The 25847-nt window shown below is 41.8% G+C and overlaps 1 protein-coding gene across 1 annotated transcript in view; it reads left to right on the top strand.

Moving 5' to 3' along the window:
• Nucleotides 1–25847, top strand: part of onecut (homeobox protein onecut) — a 294852-nt gene that overhangs the window by 227745 nt on the left and 41260 nt on the right. Inside the window, exon 3 of the mRNA XM_071593120.1 lies at nt 7590–7613. Within this exon, the coding sequence (XP_071449221.1) occupies nt 7590–7613 (24 nt within the window). The remainder of the gene's footprint in view (nt 1–7589; nt 7614–25847) is intronic.

Below are 25847 nucleotides of genomic sequence, written 5' to 3'. Positions count from 1 at the left end.
CAGACAAGCCACTGAAGCTATCTGACCTCGTCCAGCGGCTACTCGCGTCGTCAGCACTTCATGCGGCACGAACGGGTACTACTTTCCGGATGACCCTCGTACTTTCGTACATACTAGAGTAACTTGGGGAAAAATTGCGTAATAATGTAAAAATGTTTTAAGTTCACATCAAATTAAGTGCATAGGTTTAATCGATCGTTCCTGCTAAATACTTTTTGTGGTATTTTATACAAGTTATTGACACCCACAGGGAAGGCCTCCAACTTCATGAGTTGTCATTTTGTCCCTCATATTCATTCTCCCTTCCCCTGACCGCTGTCCTGGTCACCGTAGGCATTATTGGGTCAGCTGGCTTAAGAAATTCTGATAAGGACGCAGAAAAGTCGTGTCAAAACTAAAACTGAAGGCAGTATTCCTCGGATTGAGACGATGACGGAAGGTGACGAGCAATACGACGTCCAGCGGGAGGTGAGGTTATAATATTAATAAGGTAACTACGCGGGAAGTGGACTCAATGGTGGTCCTTGTCCTCAGGGCCGCGCAATTCCTAACGCAAGGGTTGGGTTTGAGGGAGGGAGGTAGGGAGGAAAAGAGAAGGGAAGGATAGCGGAGGGCTCACAGATCCAGGAGAAGAAGGCACTTGAGGCAAAAGAAGCCGTGAGCCGCGCGGTCGACATTTCTTGTTTCGGGCCCAGTGTGTCCACTTTCATATTGCTAATGCAACTATGACGCATTGGGCGGAGGCTCGAGGGGTTCGGCACCGCTGAAAGGCAGGCCAGGCAGACATCCCGTCGATTCCTATTGACGGAATGTTCTCATCATCTTCCTCGTGAGCGTATTCCGTCTGGAAACGATGGGGCCAAGTGGGGATAGGAATTGGAAGTATTGTAATATTATTTTGGTTCATAAATAATTAAATTCAGAGCTGTTAGATTGGATTGAAGTATATTCATAAATAAAAGGTGTATGCATTCATATATATATTAATTATATCTGTCTATTCTATTACGATCGGAGGGGGAAAGGGGAAGAAGAATTTGAAATATGGTATTCTCCAATTATGGTAGGAAAGGTGGGAGTTCGGGTGGGTATTTGCTCAACGAGGCGCAAGCGCAACGGACCAAATAGGGTGACGTCGCGTTTGACGCCATGCATCAAGTGCCCCAAAGAATGCGATAGGCGTGTCTGGCTGTGAAGACTTTGGGGCTGATACATGGGAGGCTTTGTCCCGGCGAACATACGGGATATGTCCGTCCGCGTTGAAGAGCAGTTGTGCCACCGGGCATTGAATTTCAGGCCTCGGGGCGAGCCACTCCTTTCGGCCATCCGAGTCCACCGTCGGCGTGGCGCTAGATGGCGTCCGTCCTGCCATCATCACTTCCGAGGGCCGCCCTGAGGAGACAAAAACCATTAGGAACGCCTCACGCCCGCACGGCCCGCTACACGGAGCGGATGGTTGCTGCGACGCATTCGTCGATTGATCTCGACGTCCCGGGGTCGGATTGGTGAAAGGGAAAGTTCTGGCGGGAGGTCGGGGCTTCAACTCCCGCGAGGGTTGATGGGACGGCGGCCGTGATGCGTGCCGACGTCCAACTCACGCACTTGGATTTATCGGAGAAACATCAGCGCTCTATCCGCTCGTCACCAGACGTTCGCCCGCTCGCGGGGGTGGGAAAGAGTGGGAAATATAAGGGTGGGAGGTATTTTGCTCAAGCTCAGTTGTTGCACCGTATTCTCCTCGCGGGCCCCACGCATTCCCAAGTCACTACTCCCGACATACGGCGACGGTTGCAGGATGAGTACCCACTTTTTTTTAGGTATGGAGCGAGAATGAGCGCGATATGTACACAGAGAGGGAGGGAGAGGAGTAGGAATACGGAAGCCTTGTTGCGGGAAAGGAGGAAAAGAAAATGTTTTACGAGGAAAAAATATCTCACCAAACCCCGCCCTGCAAATATTGGAGCTCGCCAGCAATTGGTTTGGTGTCGCTCCGTTGGTTTTGCCCATGCCACCGCGTCCCCTGGAGTGTGTGACTGTGTCTCATTTTGTCCCAGCAGGGTCTTGAAAGGTGATCATTAGCCTGGAGATTGCAGAGCCAACAGTTCAATCATATACGACGTGTTCTCATTGCCCCATTTTTGTCTTTTTGTTACTTTTGAAGGAGGAATGGGGATTCCCTTCCCCCCAAGCCCACGAGAGGATAACCATACGTGATCCGCCAAAGAGTGATCCCCCATCTCCCGCACTTTCTCTTCCCATCCGCCACCCATCTTTCTGTCTTCCTCTGTCACCCGACCCCCATCCACTCTCTCTCTCTCTGTCTCTCCTCTCTGATCTGTCTTTCTATCTCTTCTGTCTTTCTCTCCTCTATCTATCTCTCCTGCCTCTCCCTTTCTCTTCTCTCTCATTTTCTCCTATACCACTCTCCTGTTTCACTCTCCTGTGTCTCTCTTTCTACCGTCTCTCTCTTTCTCCAGCCTCTCTTTTTTCCTGTGTTTTTCTCCTGTCTCACTCTTCTCTCTCTCTATCCCATCTCTCTCTCTCTCTCCTGTCTCTCTCTCTCTCCTGTCTCTCTCTCTCCTGTCTCTCTCTCTCTCCTGTCTCTCTCTCCTGTCTCTCTCTCCTGTCTCTCTCTCCTGTCTCTCTCTCCTGTCTCTCTCTCCTTTCTCTCTCTCCTGTCTCTCTCTCCTGTCTCTCTCTCCTGTCTCTCTCTCCTGTCTCTCTCTCCTGTCTCTCTCTCCTGTCTTTCTCTCCTGTCTCTCTCTCCTGTCTCTCTCTCCTGTCTCTCTCTCCTGTCTCTCTCTCCTGTCTCTCTCTCCTGTCTCTCTCTCCTGTCTCTCTCTCCTGTCTCTCTCTCCTGTCTCTCTCTCCTGTCTCTCTCTCCTGTCTCTCTCTCCTGTCTCTCTCTCCTGTCTCTCTCTCCTGTCTCTCTCTCCTGTCTCTCTCTCTCTCTCTCCTGTTTCTCACTCTCCTGTTTTTCTCTCTCTCCTGTCTCTCTCTCCTGTCTCTCTCTCTCTCCTGTCTCTCTCTCTCCTCTCTCTCTCTCTCCTCTCTCTCTCTCTCCTGTCTCTCTCTCTCTCCTCTCTCTCTCTCTCCTGTCTCTCTCTCTCCTGTCTCTCTCTCTCCTGTCTCTCTCTCTCCTGTCTCTCTCTCTCTCCTGTCTCTCTCTCTCTCTCTCCTGTCTCTCTCTCTCCTGTCTCTCTCTCTCCCCTATCTCTCTCTCCCCTATCTCTCTCTCCCCTATCTCTCTCTCCCCTATCTCTCTCTCCCCTATCTCTCTCTCCCCTATCTCTCTCTCCCCTATCTCTCTCTCCCCTATCTCTCTCTCCCCTATCTCTCTCTCCCCTATCTCTCTCTCCCCTATCTCTCTCTCCCCTATCTCTCTCTCCCCTATCTCTCTCTCACCTATCTCTCTCTCCCCTTTCTCTCTATCCAGTATTTTTCTCTGCCCCATTTTCCCGTTTTTTCTCTCTCTCACCCCCGTCCACCAGGTTATTTGCCCCCACTTTATGACCGTGCTGTGTAATCACCACCCACTGACTCTCCCTTAGTTCCCATGTCCTCCCCGCTCCTGCCATTTTCTCCTTACCCCGCTCGTTCCAGCCTCTCGATGCTCATCAGTTTCCCGAGTTCCTCCAGACTCATGCCTCCCGTGCTTCGTTCACCGATTCCCGCTTCTTGCCGCCGATCCCGTCCACTCCCTTTCATTTCTTTTCTTTTCTCCAATTTCTCTTATCTTAAAACAAAGTCTGATTTTCTCTGAGCTTCTTTTCCGCCTACCTCCCTTCCTCGTCTCAGCAACTTCGTCTTATCTCATTCACTCTCTTTCCATTTCTTTTCCCTTTCAGCTAGTTTACAATTACGATCCCATGCCCCTTTCGCTGACCCCTGAGCTTCAACCACCACCTCTCTCCCTCGTGGTGATCTTCATATGTTTTTCTCCTCAATTTTCTTAAGCTCCTAACCTTTCTCGTTCCCATCTTTTTCCCTTTTTCACTTCAAATCTCTCTCTTCGTTGGATTTCACAACTGTTCACCTCAGGCTCATGTTTCAATTTTTTTTCCTGAAGTACCTTTTGCTTAATTGCATTAGCCTTCACTTCCTGCCCAATTTTCACTTTCGTTCCATCGATATATTAACTTCACCACACCTCTTCTGCCACTCGCGTAACTTATATCTTTTATTTTCTCACCGAATTCCCTTATCGCGTTCTTTTTTTCTCACTCTTTCTCATAGAAATCGTTTACATAACTTTCTCAGTTTCTAATCTACATAATAATTTCCAGTCTTTCCTTCCCAAATATTCTTCTTTCATGGATCTTGACCGTAAAGAGTTCCCATCGGCTCTTGCTGTCTTTACTCTTACCATATTTTCTTTGTTTTCTTCAAATGCTTCCACATTTCATCGCTTGGATATCTTTCTTGAATCATTCCCATGCCTCTTTGTCTTTCCCTAGCTCCTTCGCATTTCAATTTTACTTTTCAGTGATCTTTCTCCTTTTGAAACTTTCTTTTCGCCTTCATTTTCCTTTACTTTACTCTTTCCTTTCGCAATGAATGCTTCTCTTTCCTTCTCTGACTTCCCGATCCACAATCCATTAGTTCTTCCCGCCGACTATCCTCTTATTTCTCTTTCTCTCTGTCACCTCTTCTCTCTTTCCATCTCTCTCTTCTCTCTTTCTCTCCTCCCATTAAAGAACATTTTTTTCTCCCGGTTATTGTCTAAATTTTGACTACTCTCTGTTCTCATTGCAGACTGCCAGATGCGCAATGTTAACGTGAGAGCAGTCAACTCGAAACGAAGGAAAACACCCTCCTCTTCGTGCTTGTGAGTCACAGTTTCCTCTTAGCCAAACTCAAATAGTCAGTCTCGCTTAGATTTCTCCCAGCATCTTCGGTCTTGCCTTTGGTGTCCAGTGGCTTTTGCATGAGAAATGTGTCAAACCTGACCCTTCGTATGGGAAACCCGATACCCCCCCTTTTGGCTTCATTGGTAGGATGCCGTTTTCATAACCCACTTCTAAACTCCTTCCCTAATCCAAAATAACCCTCACATCTCCACACCAATGATCCCAATAGAAAATTTCCTTGTTACCTACCTTCCAAGTCGCCAAAACCTTTCAACTCCCTTGAACGATTATTAATTGGATTCAGTCTCAAGCATATTGTGTACGTATATGTGGTGTAAACCTATTTACCCTTACTTTTTGCTTGTTTGTCGCAACATGGATGCTGGCTCGTTCGTTTTTTTTATTCTTATGTGGTGCGAACTAGGCAATGTTTTCCCGTATTAGGTGCTAGATGTGTTACTCTGGAGCGAGTGGAGGGTGCTGGTTGGCTGGGATATTTTGTTTGGATTCTTCCATTTATTTTTCGGATGCCCATATCATTCACTCACACACCACGCTGGTAGGAGAGAGGGATAGGCTTTGGGCACACATTCGGCAGAGAAACTCAAGTGGTCCCTTTGACGCGACCACATCGACACAATGGATCGCCTCTGCATCCAAACCAACCGCGTCTTCGCCGGCCCCGACTCACGTGCCGACGACGGTGCAAAAACTCTTCACCTCCAACTTTCATTCTCGTCAAACACCCTAATCATAGTCGTCCTTAGGGGAGGGAAACACGCGCTATAGCTCCCCGTCCTCTCTCCCCACTCTCCGCCTCTCCCGTGTGTACACCACCCCGCCCCTCCCCACCATCCACACGATCACCTCCCCTCAACCTCCAGGGCCCTTCCGGCCCCCGTCGTGGTGGGAGCAGGCGGGGAGGTGTTGTGAGCAGGGGGTGCAAGCTTCGTACCCGAGTGCTTTCGGAGTGGGTGAGAGCGGGAGAGGAGGAGCGGAAGGAAAGAAGAAACAGCGAATAGATAGTTCCAAGGCTGCTCCAACGAGCCCCGTTATATCCTTGAGGGCACGGCCTTTTGGATGGGTTGAGGGACACACACTTTGGAGGGTGAGGGGGGGAGCTGAAGAGGGTGGGGTGGTGATGGGTTCGGAAGGCATGGGGGAGAGGGGTGAGTAAAGGTCGTCCACAAAAGATTAGGTAACTGATCCTCCTGGATGTCTTGGAAGTGGGTGTACCTATCTTAATGCCGGTTTCCTTTGTCCGTTCAAATTAAACATCAACCGCAGCCGGGTGAGGTAAAGCAGTGGGGTGGGTGGCGGGTTCCTTTGAAGGCTGTGCCTCCTCACCTTGGCCCTGAGCGAGTGCCTTAAAATTGACAGGCAAATTAGTCGTGAAAAGCATTTTTGGCTGAGGAGGAATATATTACGGTGGGTGAGGAGGGTTGAAAGACGGGGCGTGGTGGAGAGAAGGGCGGATAGTTTCTGGGGAGGCACGGATGATGGGAAGGAAGGAGGATTCTTCATGCGGGCACCAAACCAACCCCTAGCAGTTTAAAACGCGCCTTTCAAACACTCTCTCTCCTATCCCTCCACTCTTCCACCGTTCTGCTTCGAGTGAAAGCCATCCACTCACCCGAAACTCCATTCGAACTACCTATACCTCTCGCTCCTCATGGAAAAAACATGATATGCTCTTCCACTATTTTTTTTTATTTATCTACTTAATATGTATACATATAATATATACTGGTACGTCTGTAGAAGGCTTCGAACTCCAAAACAGCAATTTGCTCTCGTTCTTATACCTTTGGGTGCACGGAGAAAGGTGAGTTGGACCTGGAATGGGTTAAGAGGAAACGCCCAGAGGGCCCTCTCTTTCAGGGCCACTGGGCCTTCCTCTTCCCTCCCATGTATTTCATATTTCTTCTCATTATGGTAATTTTGCATAAAATAAAATAATTGCATACAAGTAAAAAGCAAAATCCTCGCCGGCCGCACGCCGTCGACTCGGCAAGTGGAGTCGTGGCGTCGGCCGGTTGACGGGATTCGGGCCGCGGTCCCAGGGCATGGTCGGTAGCGGTCGCCCCATCGCGTACCTTTGGGGCGCGATCGGAGACCGAAGGCTGGAGCTAGCTGGGCAAATGGTGAGTAGAAATGAGAGTCTCCATCCTCCTCTCCCACTCCCCCGCACGGGCCGCAACACGAAAGAGCCACGGAGGCCATCTCCCAACAAATCCGGCGACTCCACCCGGAGTGGGCCGGGGGTTGCGGGAAGGTGGGCGAACCAAAACACTCCCTCACCCCCCCCCACTGATTTGGTTCTAAACATCCATTTAAACTTCCTCTCCTTCTCCACTCCTCCCTTTGAGAAAACCCTGAACGTTTGTGCATTATCTACGGCGGATGGCAGATGCGTGAATCTCACCCAGGCAGTCTTTTTATGTGTCTCTTATATCATTATATAAATATATACATATACATACAGAAGTATATATATATATATATATATACGTATGCGTGTGTGTATGTAATGGTGTTTTGATAAACTAATTCTTTTGTGTTTTTTACCCTGTGCCTCTTGCGTGTGGGATACATGTCCCGGACGGTATGATGATTTCATTTATTTGTTGTTTATGTATGCTTGTTTATATGTGTACATGTGAATATATGTGTTGGAGGTGATGGATGTCATCTTTTCAACCGAAATATCAGCGTTTGCTTTCATTTCTTTTCTTCCAGCTGCGCAGATACCGCAACGAGGCAGTAAGTACCTTCACCCCCCGTTGAAGTCTGCCTGCTCCAAAAATAGTAAGACTAGTAATGTTAGAAAGCTTTCTTCTCGAAGCTGTAATATTTACGACCGTGAGGAAAATCTAATAAAATCACATTCTGCCGCACGGTCCGTAATGTCTTTGAAATTATGCTTCAAACATCCTTTTTCTTCTGTTTAATAAGTTGAGTAGCACTGTCTTTTTGCTTGGGCTCTGGATATACAGACAATTTTGAGGAATAGCAAAAAATCTATTTGCTTTTCAAAATCATTGAACTTTTTTAACGCATGCCATATTTTAACGGTCACTGATTCATTCAAAGAGCCCCTTTGGTCTTGTAAAGAACAATTCAAAGCCTATAATTATTCACTAACCAGCAATAACCGGTTCAATATTACTAAGCCATTTCATTGGAGATTTTCCTTTAAAATGCCACTTTTTGCATGGATTTCATATGGTGATTGCAAATATTTTATGCTTCTGTTATGTGTTTCTGAGTTAAAGGGTTGTTTTCTGTGATAAAGTTTGGAGAAATCATTGTCGAGAAATTAAAATCAAATTCTTTTCTATGAACTTGCTACATTTAACTATTTATAAGTGATGTTTCGATCAGTCATTGTGTAAATTCAGTTATCATTAAATATGTTATAAGACAAATAGTTGATCGCGGTTATTTCTGACTATGAAATTCGTTCGAATGGTCCTTGAACCAGCAATAAATGTTAGTGGTAGGTATAATCAAATATGGCGTTTTAAAAACTAGAAGTGTAAAAACCTAAAATTGTTCTTAAACTAAAATATTCAAAGAAATAAGAGCAAAATAATAAGTCTATAGTGAAAATAGATTAGTGGAAGTCGTGGAAAATGACTTGAATATCCTGTCCTCTCAACCTATTGATGTTTGAACATTTATAGTGTAGTACCTTCATTACCATTTCGGCCATTTAATTTCTATGATAGAATTATCTGTCACGCCACGGCAATATTTTTTAGTTTCTCTTGTCGGTTATTAAGAAAAAGAATCCCTCTCCATCGGGGTTTTATCTCAGAACCTAAGAACTTCCAATAGGTGGATCATTTTCCAATTAAATTCCAGCGCAGCATATATCCGGCAATCTAATTCGTCTCTTCACGTTTTCTACACGTATTAGCATTTATTGACACTTCATATTGCTTTAATTAAACATCCGTTAATACCCCCACAGGTAATCTCTATTGCACTCACCAGGAGTAAAGTTACAGCTAGCATGTTCATTAATCGAATTCCTAGTTTAAAATTAATGCAACATGATTCTGGTGCACAAGTTAACATGTAGCTCTCAATTCACAGTACTCCTCATATGAGTAACCTTCCTCATACGTGTAACATGAGCGTGAAAATTTTAACCGAGATATATAGTACATTTATTACTAGAATACTTCGCATTTATGTCGTACCCAGGTTTCGTTTCGTAATAGGAGGCTTGCATTTATCATAAGTCTGCCTTTGTCACCGAAGCGGAGTGCTATTACATGTATTCCACGAGAGACTAAACGTTAATTTTTCAGACTCGGGGAATACTCTAGGACTTAAGATTCATCCCCCGAGCTTTTACAACTACATATTGTATTTTTAACTTCAACTGCAAAAATTATCTTCCTCTCACAACTGAGACCATTATATATCTGCTCACAATTCAACCTACACACTAACCCTAAGGAAATATACAAAGCAGTTAAACCATAATGTAAAATGCATCGTTGAGTTGAGCACAGTTGAGACATTAAGATAATTCGGAGAACTTTCAGCGTGTTAACCCAAGGCTTCTTACATGTAGAATGCGTCATAAGTGAAATCTCTGATAAATTCTTTCATCGTCCAATATGAGTAATTTTCCTCCTATCCGATGCTCTAAGTAATCGATATATAGCTAACGATATATGTATATGAACTGATGCTGAAGTGGCAATGGAAATGACGCGGAGATGAGAAAAATGGTTATTGCGCCACCTAATTGAAAGATTTCTGACTCGACTTCCTCCCTGGGTGTAACGTTATTGTCTTAATGAGGCCGTATGTTTTAACAGCATTGCGTCGTATTCACAGCCATCTTAATCCAATTATTATTTCAAAGATCATTTTGTCGGTGACAGAGAAAAAAATGCGATGTACTGGTAAACCGTGAGAATTAAAACTCATGAAAGGAGGTCGAGCTTAGAGTATTAGGGTAGCTTACGTTTCTCGAGTTATTATCCACCGCAGCGGTGCAATTTTATAGCATTCCTTCCTCCGTGCGCATTACACGGAAGCTCACTCGCCGTCCTAATGTTTACATGCTATACCGGGGAACCTTTTCTTTGGGTCGCTCATGCCCCAAGATCATCGAGGGGGGGCATGGGAGCGAGGGTGTCGTGATCGGGAACGGCTCATCAGCTCACGGGAGCGAGGGTCTTAAGCATTCGGGGGAAAGGAATAGATAGGAGGTGGGCGCCCTTCCCCGCCCCAACCGCCCTTAATGTCCCCACCCTTGATACGACTGATTTGTTGCTTTAACTGCACTTTGGGCACATTTTATCTCACCGAGGGCATTAATTTGTTTCCATTCGGCGTTTGGGGATAGCTCCTGTAACGCGCGGAGAGGAAGTGATTTAGCAGAGGGCTTTGGAGGAGGGGTGGAGGAGCGAGGGGAGGGATAGAGGGGGGGGGGGAGAGTGTAGAGAGATTACAAAGTAGGTAACTCTCGTGCCCTTTCCCCCTTGACAACGATCGCCCCCACCCCCGCACGCACGCACAAAACCCCCGGCTCTTATCGCACCCTCAGTCTGCCTGCCAAATTGCCGACAGAGAAGTTTTCCTAATCCAGAGGCGAACTAGATTATTTTCCCTCCGAGTGCACATGATATGGAGGATGTTGGCTCTGTGGGTGGAGGGATGGGGGTAGGGGGCTGAGAATTGAGAATGGGGTGAGCGATCTTTGTTTTCCTTCGGCTGGAATCATCTCTGCTCCCTGGGGGACTTGGCCGCATCGTCCCGGGCCCGTCACCGTCGATTGCCGCGGCGGCGGTGGCAGTCGCGTCCCCGGGTCTGCCCACTCGGTGGGGTTGCACACGGCTTGGGGATTTTGTCCTCGGCATAGAAAAAGTTATACTTACAACTAAATGGTGCCCATGATGGAGTCATTAGCTAATAACTTGGGTAGGTGGTAATTCCAAACCATGCCGGCAACGCCAAAATTAATTTGTACCCCAACGTTAGTTCATAATGGAGATGTTTAACAATTTAAATAATGATGATAATGTTCACAACATGGTAGTTGTACTAAAACACCTCTTCAGCATGTGAGACAAGCTGATATTAAGGATTTCAATAAACCACAATGAAAAAAGGTGCAATACATTACATTTTTTGTGCAATGTAAAAGAATTAAAATGAAATAGGACTTATGAATTTTTTCCAGTGAAGTAATTAACGTAATTCACTATCGTCAGTTTCCGATTAGATGCAAACAAAAAAGTTGGAAATAAGTATACTAGCCTTTGCCAGCCCATCCTCCAATTATTACACGTGCCGTACCTGTTCGGGCTCGCTCGGAACCTGTAAAGAGGACAGCTTTGCATGCATATTAATATATAGAAATATATATATATATATATATATATATATATATATATATATATATATATATATGCAAAGCAATTACGGAAATCACGGGATCATTATGGTTTTAACCACAATATAACTTGCGTCAGGACTTGGTTACTCCTACTATATCGTTATATTTATAGTAGTAGTATTTGGGGGATGCGACCGAGAGCTGAGGTCATTTGCGCCATTAGGAATGGACAGGAAAGGATGAAGGGTGGAGAGAAACCCGGTGTCGGCATTAGCCTACTCTTTACGAAAGGCGCTAAGGAGTCCGCAGCTTAACTTCCCATCTGACGGACGGCGTACTCACTCAAAGTACTCTCCACAAAGCACCTCAAGTAGGGATCGAGATACCGCGGAAGAATTTTCAACACCGCCGGGATTTGAACCCGGGCCCTATGGGTGGGAAGCCAGCATGGTTATATTTATTTACACGCGTATACTTTCTTTGAATTTTTCGGGTTCCACTGAAATTCTTTGATGTACTATCTCGGGAAATACCAAAATGACTCATCTTCAAACCCCATGCCCATTTTTTCCCTCCCATATTCTATCACAGTTGCGATGCCGTGGAAGTCACGCCTCTAATGCTTTTATGATGAGATGTATAGAAATTCGATGGCCTTAGCAGGGCAGAATAAAATCAATTATATAACAACCAAATTTCATGCAGATCAGTTTTTCACTTCCATAACTAAGATATCACCATGGGAAATGAGACAAAAAAACTAAAGCCAGCGACAGTTTTACTTGAGAGCCTTTATCTATTTGCCTTAGCCTGTTGACATAATAGTAATATATATTAATAAGTGAAAGACAACTCATTATATAAGATAATTTGCTCTCATAAGTTGTTAATGTTATATAAACAACAATATATCAAGACATAAACGAGTTTTTTTAGTAAAATCAATGTTTCGTGATGTACATCTTCAGTTAAACAGTGGGTATAGCATATTCCTTTGAAGCCATTACATAATGACCGCGAGGGATCTCTGATCTTCAAGTTTATAGTAATTAGTTGAGGTAAAAATCGCAGTTACGATTTACAGCTCACCCCAACGATATGTTGATAGCTAATTTTTTCTTTTCAATCTGTTAGATCGAATACAAGTGTAATATTTACTTACACTCTTTACAATAGGCAGTTTTACGTGTCCATATTTGTAAGGTATCCCTTTTTGTGCAAGAAATAATCATATACAAATAGATTTCGGATTAGAGCGTTCACAGTGGTTTCTTCTTTCAAAATCGGTTTAAAATGAATATTGTGTATTACAACAGCAAGTGTCAATACAAATTTTAAAAGTTTGAATCATATCAATTTTTGGAGACTTTTATCTTATTATGAGTGCCAATAAGAAGATTTATGTAGAAATATTTAAGGTAGACAATCTACACAACTCTGTTGTATCTTTTTTCCTCGGCTCAATAGTCAAGAAAACAATATTTGTCAATCTAGTACAGGTACTTTTTAATATTTAAATTCCTTGATATTTATATTCTAGATAAAATATTAACAATTTTACTGATTGCAAATACGTTTTTTGATACCCATGAAGGTTTACTTCAGCGAAGAACCATTTGCAGAAAATCACTTCGCAAAAAGATTTAAAGCATCCTAAATGTGGGTACCCATGGTGTCAATATTATTACCTGTAGTATTTCGTGGGATAATTAGTAGTAATTACCTACGGAAGACTACAGTGAACTCGTATATCAATACAGTATAGTCCCCTGGGTGTGCGAAAGATTTTAATTGACGTCCCAATTTAGCAGTATTATTCATGAATTAGCAAAAGTATAATTCGAGAATTATCAATTAGCAAAATCATATGAAGTGGGAAAGAGAGCAGACTCCCATTAAATGCGACGTCCTATACTTGTTTCCGTTAAAATAAATAATTTATTTCATTATGTACTTTCAAGTTTCTACCTGAAATTGTCTTTATCCATCTATTAGTAAATCTTTAAATTCGAAACACGAATTGTAAGTGATGAGTACAATAAATCATCTCATCTTTAATACTATATGCGAAATCACGAATTTGCGAATAATTAGCTTATGAACTTAATAATTGAAGGTATAATATTTTTTATCGGAAATTTCTCCAAATAATCTGCATCAAAAATAATTCTCTCAGTGAATTTATGACGATGGCATTGATGTGGTTCTCCTTTGTAAAGGATTAAGTTGCTTGTTTCCATTCCTCCCACGCAATGAGGTGTAGGTGAAACAGCTAGCGAGGAGTGCTTAATATTTTTAATGAGGGTCAATGAGCATGGCTGGGGAACGCATACTAAACCTATTTTTGCATAGAAGAAGAAGCGTTATTATGAGTACGTTAAACCACTTCAAATAACCAGATATCGCCACTGCCTTATCCCATGCCTTAAGAAACGAAAACGCCTAGGATTGGCATGCACAACCGTAAATATCCTATTCAAATTTCTCGTTCAAATAGGTTTGTAAGATCAAAAATTATATAACACTTGAAACCTCTACATGGCGCATTGAAAACTTCATTTGTTACCCATATTAGGCGTTTAAGGATTATGTGACGGTTAAAATAATGTCACCAAAATTTCTTTAAAAGCAGGTACCGGACTTTCTCATCATTGCATAAATATGTGGGAGGCATCATTTCATGATGAGATACTTATATCGAGTATAGTACGGTTTAAACGGAAAATAAATCGTTTTCAGTTCGTTGCTCAGCTGTTCGTAAGTTCTGAGACAACATAGTAATAGTTTATTCAAGTAGATAATTATATTTCTTCATTAGCTACTGCCGGCACACGTCCGGCTACTTTCTGTTTATATGCGTAATATTATTTTGCACGGATATTCTGTTTTTACTGACGTGAAATTCCTCATTTAATTGGCTTCTTAGATTTTTCAACTCATCTTTCATTGGATTCCCTTCAAGTGAATTCAGGCATGTTAAGTAAATATTTATCTTTAGTACTAAGTAAAATAATCTGAGGCACCCTAATACATTTCCATGGGCCATTATGACATCCAGTCAAATATTGCATAATACTTAGACGTACGCGGCAAGGTAAAAATTTCTATATATATATTATTCGTGTTAAGTTCTCATAGCGGAAAAGTTCCTGTTTCGTCATCAAGACTAACATTTAATTTTAAATTTGGACAAAAATCATAAGATACTCTGCTTACGTTGGATATGGCCGTGCTTATGTAAATGTTCTCAGAATGAATACTAGAACTTAAGTAAAAAGAAGGAAGATAAAAATAGTCCCGAGCACACTTTGTATGCATAAATAAATTAGTTAAATTTATTACGTATTAAAATATATGAAATATTTTGTAATATTCAATGGTAATGAGTAATTTACAAATGGAATTACTTGGGTTTTATCTAATACTTGCGTTTTCTTTGGGCCTAAATCAAGCATTTTTAAAAATTATTTTAAAAGTATCACTAATACTGCTGCAAATCAAATTCTTCCAAGAACTTAAGAAGTAACATTGTTGAATATTATGTATCATTATGTAATTGTTTCCAATACTGTATCAATCTACCTTCACAACTTATTTTTATCGTTATATTTAACTTCTAAATGCTCAAAATTTATCCCATTTTTTTCTGATACAAGCACACGTATGCTGTGCTATTTATATTTAATCATATGACAGGAAAGAATGTTATTTCATAAAATAAGAAAAGAATGTTTTAGAAAACGTTTCGTCCTAATGGCATGTATTGGTTTCCATGGTGCCTCTAATTTTAGGTGTCATGAAATACAACATTTTTTATGTCGTGCAAATTGAAATGAAAATAGGTTACACAGTATTAAATAGTATTGCATGAGAGTAATCTGTAGGCTACATTTTTACGAGAAATGGGCCGTCGAATCTCTTTAATTACATTTACAGTCGATGGCTTTAAGAGATTTCAAATACGATGAGGCAACACCGAAACATCTTGGAACGGAAAGCTCGAAAAACACCATTAAATTGGAGTTTTTCTTTTTAATGAGGTAGATTTCATCGAATTTTTAGTGGTCCACTTGAAATAAAAAACTTGTTATCACCGTCGTGCATTTTAATTACATATTCTGACAAGTCTAAGTGTCTTTCGATCGAGAATAGACTTTATTTCGCGGAAAGTGTTCATCAACAACAAAATAATACTTTAGCATTTTACTCTGGAATATAAACTTCCGACTTCGGTTCCTGCCCTTGCAATTTGTTCGTCTCGTCGATAATGACGGATAATATATAATGTTTAATTGCCTACCTTGACGGAAAACTCGTCTAGAAATAGAGTATTCAATATGGCAGAATAACTTGAGGCAACATTGAAAGGATGCCTATGTTAAGGTTGCCGATAAATGAAATACTGGTGGCGCTAGAAACACAGAAAGTTAAACCATAGGGTCAATTATCAATGTATGAACATTTTAAAATTTCAGTTAGGTGTCCCTTAATACATTAATTAACACGTGAATCAATAGAATACACTTCAGGTTTCCCTTAATAAAGTGTCACTATATGGCATTTTTCAATTTTTTATCCCGTAAATTTAAATTAAAACCCCAACTCGGTTATGAATAGTAAATTTAAAGTTGGAAGACAGTTTTATTAAAAGTGTCGATTTTTCATCGATCAAGAGAATATATGTTTTACTCGGAGAGAAAGGAAGACTGTTTTCGATCATAACCCGGAATCACCTCCTTTGTTTTATAAATGTCGTCGAGCTTCCAAATGCATAAATATCCTCGAGTAGTTGTAAAATGAATTAAATACCGTCACTAAGGCATTCAAATCGCGATCAGTGCAGTAAATCTCCGCCTGGTAAGCGTGTACATTTCGCCGTGGTTCCAACGGCCTGCGGGCCGAGCGTCGCGCCCGGAGAACGGATCCGACCGCCCGGACAACGCGTGGATCCCCGCGACTCGTTCACCGTCTCCCGAGGTTTGCTAATCCGGCGAATACGGAGGCATGCTTCCCTTTCGCCCGGTCTGCTCCAGTCCGCCCAGTTGGCGGAGGAAGTTAGGGATGCCGGCGCGGGGGACGGATGAACGGGTAGATGGGAGCAGCGAAGAGTAGTGGCATTAGGGACGAGATGTGAAGAATCACCGATTTTTCAACCATGCCCTAATCGTGCGTAATTGTGGCGCGATATTGATGAGCCGACCAAAAATACGTGCTTGCAAACTCTAATCCCTCCCGGGCACCACGGAACGGCCACGAAAAGAGGCCATAAGCAACCAATTCTCCGCTTCGGTCTTATTGTTCCCGCATTGAAACTGCGATGGCCTTTGGCCTATTCAGATGTTATTCGATGCCAAGTTTGAGGGGAAAATCTCACGCGTAAAGAAGCCGAAACTCACGAGTTGTGTTGCAGTTGTTTCAATTGTCTCTTCTTGACAATTTCGTCTTTTTCCGAGGTGTTTTTCGTTCGAACAAATCACATTCAAAGGTCATAAGTTTTCAATTGGAGGAAGTCCTGTCCTCCCCGTGGCCGTTGTTATATCCTTGTGTATATGTTAACCGCTTTACATATACGTAATAAGTGTTGCCTGCATTATAAATATCATTACCACAAACTGTGTTTTAGCCCCAAATCACCTAGGATTCATGAAAAATCTATTTTTTCAATGAATGGAGCTGCCAGAGATGATTTCTTATCCTGAAATATTTTCCATTAGCGAACTTACGCTGTAAATATATCGCTAATGTTAATATTATATAAAATCTTCATGTCCAAGCGAAAACAAAGGTCCTTTTATCGGCTCGGTATGCTCGTATATGTTTGTCCCTATAGCTTTTAAGTACGGAAACCCCATGCCCGAATTATGCCTCTCCTCTTCCTAGGGTTTCTGATTGGTGATAACTTGGTGATAACTTTACTTTTCCTGGTAAAGACCAAATCTAAAGCCAATATGCTCGCTGCATTAATCGCGGATAAATATCTCTGTTTCACTCCATTTTAACATATTATTTTTATTAGTGGTCATCATACAGTTGAACAGTATAAAATAATTTAACCTAAATTTATGATATCCAAGGTTACTTTTAATTTTTTTGGAACCGTCAAAAACATTATAATATTTTTTTAACGCGGTGTCAGAATGATGTTATGGTTTAATACTTTATATAATGAGTCGTTTAGCTACGCTTTGCAGTAGCCTAAACTTTATATGATTATTAATTTGTGCTTTATCTATTAGAAAAAGATAAATAGATATAGTTATATTTCAACTAATACTTTGACCTCTTAACACTCTTAATATGCTCCGAGAATTTACGGAATCAGTTCCCTGGGACTCAAATGTTAAAATTAATAGCTAATACAAATGATGTATCTGATATTTGTAAGATTATCAACAGTTCATGGTAGTATGAGCTTGGTTATTATTGAAATGCAACGATTCATACTGTTTTGTGCTGTAAAATCACTTTTAAGGAATCATAAGCAGTTGCATTTGTTGCTCTCGTAAAAACCCAGCACATGACAAATATAAATAACGTCCATGTCGGGATTTAAATGTTTATCTTCAGGTTTGCTGATGATCAAGTTAAATCCTCATTATTTAGGTTGAATATTAAAGTTAACTCCTTTGTAGATGCATGGATTCTGTGAGTAAAAACGAAATGATCTCCATAAGATATTTGAAGATATTTGATCTTTATTGATATTGATACAGAGAAACAATCGTTGTTAAAGTCCCATGAATGATATCGCATGATATAATTACATTAATATTTGTCCCTATGGAATACAAATAGATGTAACTTCACATATTAGAATCTAATACCCCTGTTATGTCTTAATTCATATCATTATTAATTATTACTAAGAAACGTGCTGTCTTCTTGTGTACGGTTCATTCCATGCGTTAATTATTCCATTATTCTTATGAGGTTAGGTTTTTTATACCCTAAGGTTACCAGTTAGTATTAGCAGTATAGGGGTACAAAATTGAACGTTCATTGGAGGCTTCGTCACACATTAAATGTGTCTTTGTAAGAGCGTAGCCTATTAGTGCATCGACACAGTATATAAATATAAAAATTGCACCATCGATGGATTTTATTTGTAACGCAACGGAATCGTCAAAATATTTTATTTTGAAGTCTTTAGTCTCTTGTTTCTAAATGTATCAAAAATATGGGCTGTGTGATTTTTTCCATGACATCTAAAAATACTAGTAAATGAATATTTCATTTAATGTCATGGTATGAGATAAAACAAGCGAGTAAGCGGTCCGTATAAAACAACACACTCTGGTCCGGTCAACGATTCGAATGCACTCGTCAATTTTAATCACCAAGATCACGGATTTTTTTCGAAACTATGAATGTAATTCCCGTGGGGGTTCCAAAAATAATTGACCACCAATTACACCGAAAGATTGTGCACGCGAAAGATAGCCTAAAGGATTTCCAATCAGCTTTGACGCTTCACAATACTCCACAGAAACCTCGAGCGAGCGTCGAGGGGCGCAGCAACACCAGGGTTTTTCATGCACTCCCTGGGTGTTACATTTATATTTGAAGGCACTTTTGGACTACCTAAGTGAAAATTAGGTAATTTTGTAGTGTGGTGCAATGAATTGCTTTCCTTTCAGACATGACTCTTTGCTCATAATTTATTCCTTATAAGTAGTTTCCCCTTCTTCCCAGACTACGTATATCGTGTATTTTGTTGTATTATTTTCGCGAGGACCTTCATGTCTTCGCGTATATAATACGCATGGACTCGATTCGACTCGATCGCGAAGACAAAGTCAGCCGAGAAAATAACCCGAACACTTTTCCAGTTGTAATTCCCTAAATTACGTAGTAAGGTAAACTTTGCAAGCGACGGCTATGCTTAGACCCATCACGTTGCCTTCGTTGGCGATTCACCCACCTACCTTGTTTCACTCTAAAAACTTTAGTTTCACATGATATGAAGGGATTTATGGTATTTTATCATCCACCAGGTTCAATAATTTTGCTAGATTCTCGGTTTTAACAGCGCAACCTCAAATAATTTGCGATTTATAAAACAAAAGTTTGTACTGGTCATGTTGTCTGTACCTGATGATTCCGAGTATTACTCAATTGCACCGTCGTAAGTGGATATTCTAGACAAAAGGCATCCGGCGTTCATTCCCAATCCTGTTTTAAATGGCTTCAAACGTGTATTAACTTGGCCCTTCGTTGAAATAGGAGGTTCATTTTTTGCCCATCCTCTCTCTAATTGGTGATTAGGAAACTAAACAAAATAAGATCATGGCGTGAATATTTTTAGGTCCCCATTCATCTCTGCCTGCTGACTCCGGAATGGTATCGGTTATTCGATGGCCTCTCATCCGTGGCGTTCGATTTGGAATGTTTACCAGTTGGAGGAATTTCGTAAGGGATTTCTGAACGCATATTTTACTGAGGCGAGGAGAAATTTCAAATAGACCTCACCTCCAAAACAATTCCGATGACTCGAGAGATTTTTGAGTTACAACTTTCTCTAGGGATTTATATTTCTCCTTCTATATAACCTAAGGACATATTTAACTTGTCTTAACGACGGCCTTAATAAAAGGCATATATTATTCGGATGTTTACTGCAAACGCAAATGCTTTTGGGCATATCGGTACCCAGTGAAATCATAGCATGCAAAAATTTTCCTCGCTCATTCAGTGTTCATCACTTGAATAAAACAGCCATGAAATACTTTCTACTCTAAGAATCTAAGATCTACATAGAATACTTTAGAATTGCATCCAGTGTTTTTAATGAAATCGCGTTATTGCATTATTCATCCTAATGAACAAGTGGTTGTATAAAATTAGCGTAATGACACTATTAATGGGAAATAAGGAATCAGGTTTACCTTGATTTGAGAACTCAAATTAAGTCGTAGGAATATCTAAGGTTCCTTTTGTAACAAAAAATTCAGGAACCGGATAGCGCTACCCCGATATCCTTTCTTCGAATTTCATTTAAACGTAACTAGAGAATTTTTAAGACATTCGAGAGCAATTCCTCTTCCAAATAGCCACGGGATGACAAAACTTTAGTAATGAGATTGCTTTTACCTTTAAATAACAAGGAAATTTCGCTGAAATTTAGTGTCAATTCTCAAGTTTGGGTTTCTGTCGACGGTGGCCCATGAAAATTATACTGGCCTGCTTTCTGCGGTGAAATAACATTGTATTCATCTAATCTTACAGGTAAAGCAGGGTCCTTACATTAAAAGCCAGTAATAAATGCTTATATCCGTAAAGGTTCGGGTTTGCTTAACAAAAAAATGTCGTCAACTTCTAAAAACAAGAAATGAATAATGGACCTCTGTAACCACGAACATTACTGAAGTAGTTCGGAGGATTTACTAGCATTTGCATTTGTTTATTAATTTTTTCCAAGTGTGTGAGTATCCATTCGTCTCTAAGTTAAACGGTAACCTCCCATGCGTATAACGAAATCATATACAGCTTGACCTCTACTACATCTATTAAAATAAATTGGTAATCAAAAATTACGGTATACGTTTTCTAAATTATTTTCCTTATGAATTATAGAGATGTTTATATTGGAGCTGCATGTTATATTATCTAAGCATCAATAAATGGAAACGATTTTCATTTATTCTAAAATTATTAGGAAGAAAATTTGGAAATCAATGTTCCATATGTTAAAAAATGTATCCTAAATTACGACCAGGAGACAAAATGACTCTTCAGATTTTAGATAGTTTTATGCCCGATATTTTTCAAAGAAAACGACGTAAATACTGGTTTCCTTACAGGTACACTTAAAGTAATGGTCCATCTTTCCCACTTATTTTACTTTCCAACCTGTCATGTGATTTATGATTAAGCTCTTCTCTAAATATTTAGTCAAAAATGTCTATTTTCTGCCATCAAACAGCTGTTTGTCGTATCTTTCCACGGGTATACTGTTTCCTTTAATACTTCCAACGTATATTTATTACCCTTAGTGGTCATATGTTGATTCGCAGCTATTTAGAGCATGAGATATAGTTAGTTAGATATGTTTTATATCCGTGGTCTACAACAATTGCAGTGACACACTGTTTGTGGTGAAAAATTATAAGTGTACTCTTACAGTAATCACGGCAGTAACGCAAGATTCTTATGTTCTCAGTCAGTAAGGCTAGGATTGAGTGCCAAGGGCTTGAGGTTTACCCGGACCAAAATGTAGGTGGGAGCTTGAACGTGATCTGTATGGCTGCATTACTTTGATCACACTGCGTCAGGAAGCAATTTCACCCGATTCACGGCACAGACGCGGGTGTATTTTACGCGAGGTTCGTCAGATCCATCCACGACGGAAGCGTTGCTTCGGTATCCTCCTTTTTTCCACGCTTCCTACCGCGGCTCACGATTGAGATTTAGGGGCGCCCGCGTCTACATTATCGGTCTGAGCGACGACGACGGCGTGTGGAGGGCCTCGCAGGCGAAAAGTATGAAGGAATTACTCGTACCTAATTCCCGGCGTTCGTCGCTCAATTAGCGCGCGGCGGGCGGGATGAGTGGGAAGAGGGAAGTAGGGAGGGGGTTGGCGTGAGCGGTTGGAGAGGTAGGTGCAAGGAGTGAGGGCAGGGGAAGAGTCCTTCCCGAATGCACCTACGAGCAAACAATGAGCTCGGCTGTTGCTCTCCGTGTGCCCCCTCCATTTCCGGGCGGGAAATACGACCCGAGCGTGCACCGAGGGCGCGGAAAACGGGATCTCGCACCTTTTCCCATGTTTCGACGGTGATCCACTTTCCACTCGGGAATCGCATCGTTAAAATTTCTCCACCTTCCCCAAACTCTTCTCTCCCCTCGCTCCGCCTCCCCGGTGGGTGTGGGTGTGCGCGTTTTCGAGTTTCGATGCAAAAGCATTATGCGTAGTAATTGTTCTTGTTGAACTTTATGCATAGGTATATCAAAATATAATGTACCTGAACTTATAAAATCATAAAATATACATGAAACAGATAAATATATCCATGAAAATACAAATAAATAAATTTGCGCATTTATATACTTACTATATACACAGATACTGGATTTGGACAATCCCATCTAAAAAATCCAAACGTGTAATTTCCTGGATGGTAGTAGAGCTCTGTGGGAGACCGAATGGTGGCACAGGGAAAGGAACTGACCCCCTCCTCCCCCCGTCTGTCAAATCACTGAACTTCGCTCGCCATAGATTGCAGTTTTTATTTAGGGTAGACTCTATCCTCTCTTATCAAAACCACCCTTTGGGTAGGTGATTATCATGATGACGACACATATATGGAGCTTAAATGGTTAATTGGAGAAAGAGATTTCTTCATAAATGTTTTGCGAGTTAATTGAATGTGAATTATTTGTTGGAAAAGTCAATCATTTATTCTCAAAAGACCAAAATCACTAATGCGGCACAGTAGGACACGAAAATTAAACTAGCTGGGCTTCAAAGTATTATTTTAGTACTGGTTTAACCTGTCTAACTTGAATTTATCAATAGTCTCTTTTCTGTCCAAGAAATCTACTTTTAGCATTTACTTTTCCAATTTCAAGAGATTTATGTACTATATCTTAATTTTAAATACGCCAGTTAGGTAAATGTGGTGGAAACCGTAGTTCTCTGTGCATATTAAATGCATTTATCAATTATGACTGCTTCTCTTGTCATAGAAACTCTGACTTTTAGAAGCAGGTTCTCGTCGGGTGAACTAAAAACCTGTATAGGCATTTTAAGTGAGCTAGAAAGTTGGCTTGGAAAATTTGGTTGAAATATAAAATAGTAAATGATTGAGCTTACAATTTTCCAAATTCTGATTTAACTTTAATTATTTAAAATCATAGGTTAACATGGATTTCAATGAATATGTGAGAAGTTTTGCACAATAACTCCGTGGCATATAAATAATTCTTTAAAGTTCCCATCGGGGTATTTTCCTTCCTGCTACATGATACGATTTTGAGGATACTAAAAGTGTTAATACATTATCTAGTCATTCTATTAATATCTAGATTGTTTCTGGTCATAGAAACATAAAGTCAAGGAATTGTTAACCACCAACGTATTACGCCACACGTTCTTTCTTGTTGGCCGTGCTACTCATACGGCGGCGTTTTGCTCAAAAGTGTTTCTGTTAAGCGCAAAGTTGGAACTTATATTCACAATGGCTCAAGGTTACAGTTGAAATAAACTTCCTTCTATTGCCGGTCGAACCAATGGACCCACTTCTCAATACGATGGAGAGTAAATTACGGGTACAACAGAAGAGTATGACAGGGAAATTGGCGTGAAGTTTACGTAGGGTGCAATACAATACTTAAGTTCTTTCATGCTGAGAAATTGAAGTCCATCGTGCAGGAAGTGTCAAAGGGGATGAATTAGTGGGCAAAAGGGACGCCCGTTCTTGTGTGCGTATCAACATCAGATGTAAGATCGTCGGTAGGAATTCCCGCCGTAGCTCTCAAGAATGTGGACTTCTATAAAATGGAAATTAACAGTTTCATTGGCGGGGCACTTTGAAGGCTCCGAAAAGTATACCGACCCGCTGCGTGCAGACTCTCGAAGCAGTCCCGCCGAGCTGATCCTGCGGCCTTCATTTTGCCGATCGGATATTGAATGAGGTACGGAGGAAGGAAGAGAAGTGGGAGACTTGTTACTTTATGAAAATTATCACACCCGCTTTGCACGCACGCTAAACCTCCACGTCGCCAGTTCCCCTCCGCCCCCCGAGGATGACGTTGGCGAACTAAATCCATCCCATCCCTCCCCCCAGCCAATGAGGGACGGGAAGTGAAGGGTGAGGAAATCGAGTGTGAGGGAGAAAGAATGAGAGAGAGACACCATTTTCGCAGACTGATTAGGAGAGCTTGTTTCTTTATGCTATTCGTGTGGCGGAATTTCTCCCCCACCCTATCCCACGCCGGAGCCCTTGCTCCTCCCGAGCATCACCCTCGAGTACCTCGTTCCACTCCAAACCACCACTCCTTCCTATTTCCCCCTGGTCCCCGCATCCCCCTCCCCCACCCCCGCCCACCCACACCCTCAACTCCGCCCAAATCCTTAAAAAACCAACCCCCGTTACCTCCCTCACTTCGCTCTCGCCCAATTCCTTGCCTCATCCCTCGCTACATCCCGTTTATCAGGCAATCAATGAAGCCGCTACGGTTTTTCGGCGTCACAGGCTCAGGCGACCGGAAATGCGGGCCCTGCTTCTTCCGTTCTTTTCATGCCTTACCTCTCCGCTCTTCCCCGCCTCACCCACCCCCCAGAACTCTGCCTCCCTTTCCTTTCCACCCCGTCGCCTCCTCGTTCCCAAACGGTTTTCCTCCTCGTTCTCGCCCCCGCCCTCTTACATCTTCCCGCCTCTTCCCACGCTGTTTCTCCAGCCGTACACTTCACCCTCGCCCCCTTCCCCCTAATGCTTCACGCGGCACCCGCCAAATCCCTTCCTCCGCCTTCCCTTTCCTCACTCCATCTCCCCGCTCTCCTAACTCCCGATTCCCCTCCCTCTCCCACGCCTCTCACTATCCCATCCCTGCTCTTAATGTATAATAAGTGCTTTTCTGCGCCACCATTTCTCCAGGCCCCCTCCTGCTGGAGTGGGCGGACGCGCACACACTCTATATCTCTCTCTCTCTCATTTACTCGCTCTCTCCCTCCTCTCACCTCCACCGTTTTCGACACCGGGGGTTGATTCATCCCCTCCCTCCTTCCCTCGCCCTCACGTTTGCCTTCCCGCACCCACGGTCCCATTGCTCCGGCTTCCGGCACGATTATCCTGTCTTCGATTCTCGCGCCCGACTCCCGCAACTCAGCGGGGCGAAGCACCTCTGTTTAACATATGGTATCAAGCTAAAATTGTTATAGAAATGTTTCGAGTTCATGGCATCAAATCAAAATAACTCGGTAAAACCTTAATAATGGCACATAACCTCGCAAAAATTGATCGATAAAATTAATTAACAGTTTAAAACTACCGAAATATTTTTATTAATTGTAATATCGCACTCCAGATATACAAAGTGCGGTCTACCTTGAGCGTGACACCGTGGTCGGCCTAACTGTTCTTGTAATAAATATTATTCTTAGCAATAACGTTTCGGTTATACAGAGGACTTTGTTGAACACATAATAACTACGATTCCCCGGTCTCTAATGGTCCGGACTTTACAATCTCCCCTGCATCACAATCTTCAAAATCTGTCTATTCCTAATTGCCACATCCGTTTTTCCTGTCTTCTTCCAATTTCCCGGGGAATCTTTTTCATACACTTCCCATGCATTACTTAGCACTTGATTTGTTCTCCTTTCCATCAATTTCATTTCTTCAATTTTTCTCAGCACAGTTTAAACGCCTCAAATATACTAAATTTAGACTTGCTTTATCAACTCAACTTTTTAATTGGACAACACTACCTTCCATATCTATATTTCCGCTGTTATTTAGGCAATTAAATCGATGAAATAATCACATCACGCCTAAAAAATATTAAGTAAATGTCAACCACGTTCTAACTTTCCAGACTAATAATTGTTATGTTAATTGAACTAAGGGCATCAAGAAAAGTTGTGTGCGGCTAGGACATTGTGCGCTAAGTTGACCATAGTTTGTAATCTATAGCTT

The sequence above is a fragment of the Hetaerina americana genome, unplaced genomic scaffold (assembly GCF_022747635.1).
Source record: "Hetaerina americana unplaced genomic scaffold, ioHetAmer1.1.p SCAF_51, whole genome shotgun sequence".
Taxonomy (NCBI): domain Eukaryota; kingdom Metazoa; phylum Arthropoda; class Insecta; order Odonata; family Calopterygidae; genus Hetaerina; species Hetaerina americana.
This window is presented reverse-complemented; position numbering and strand designations above follow the sequence as displayed.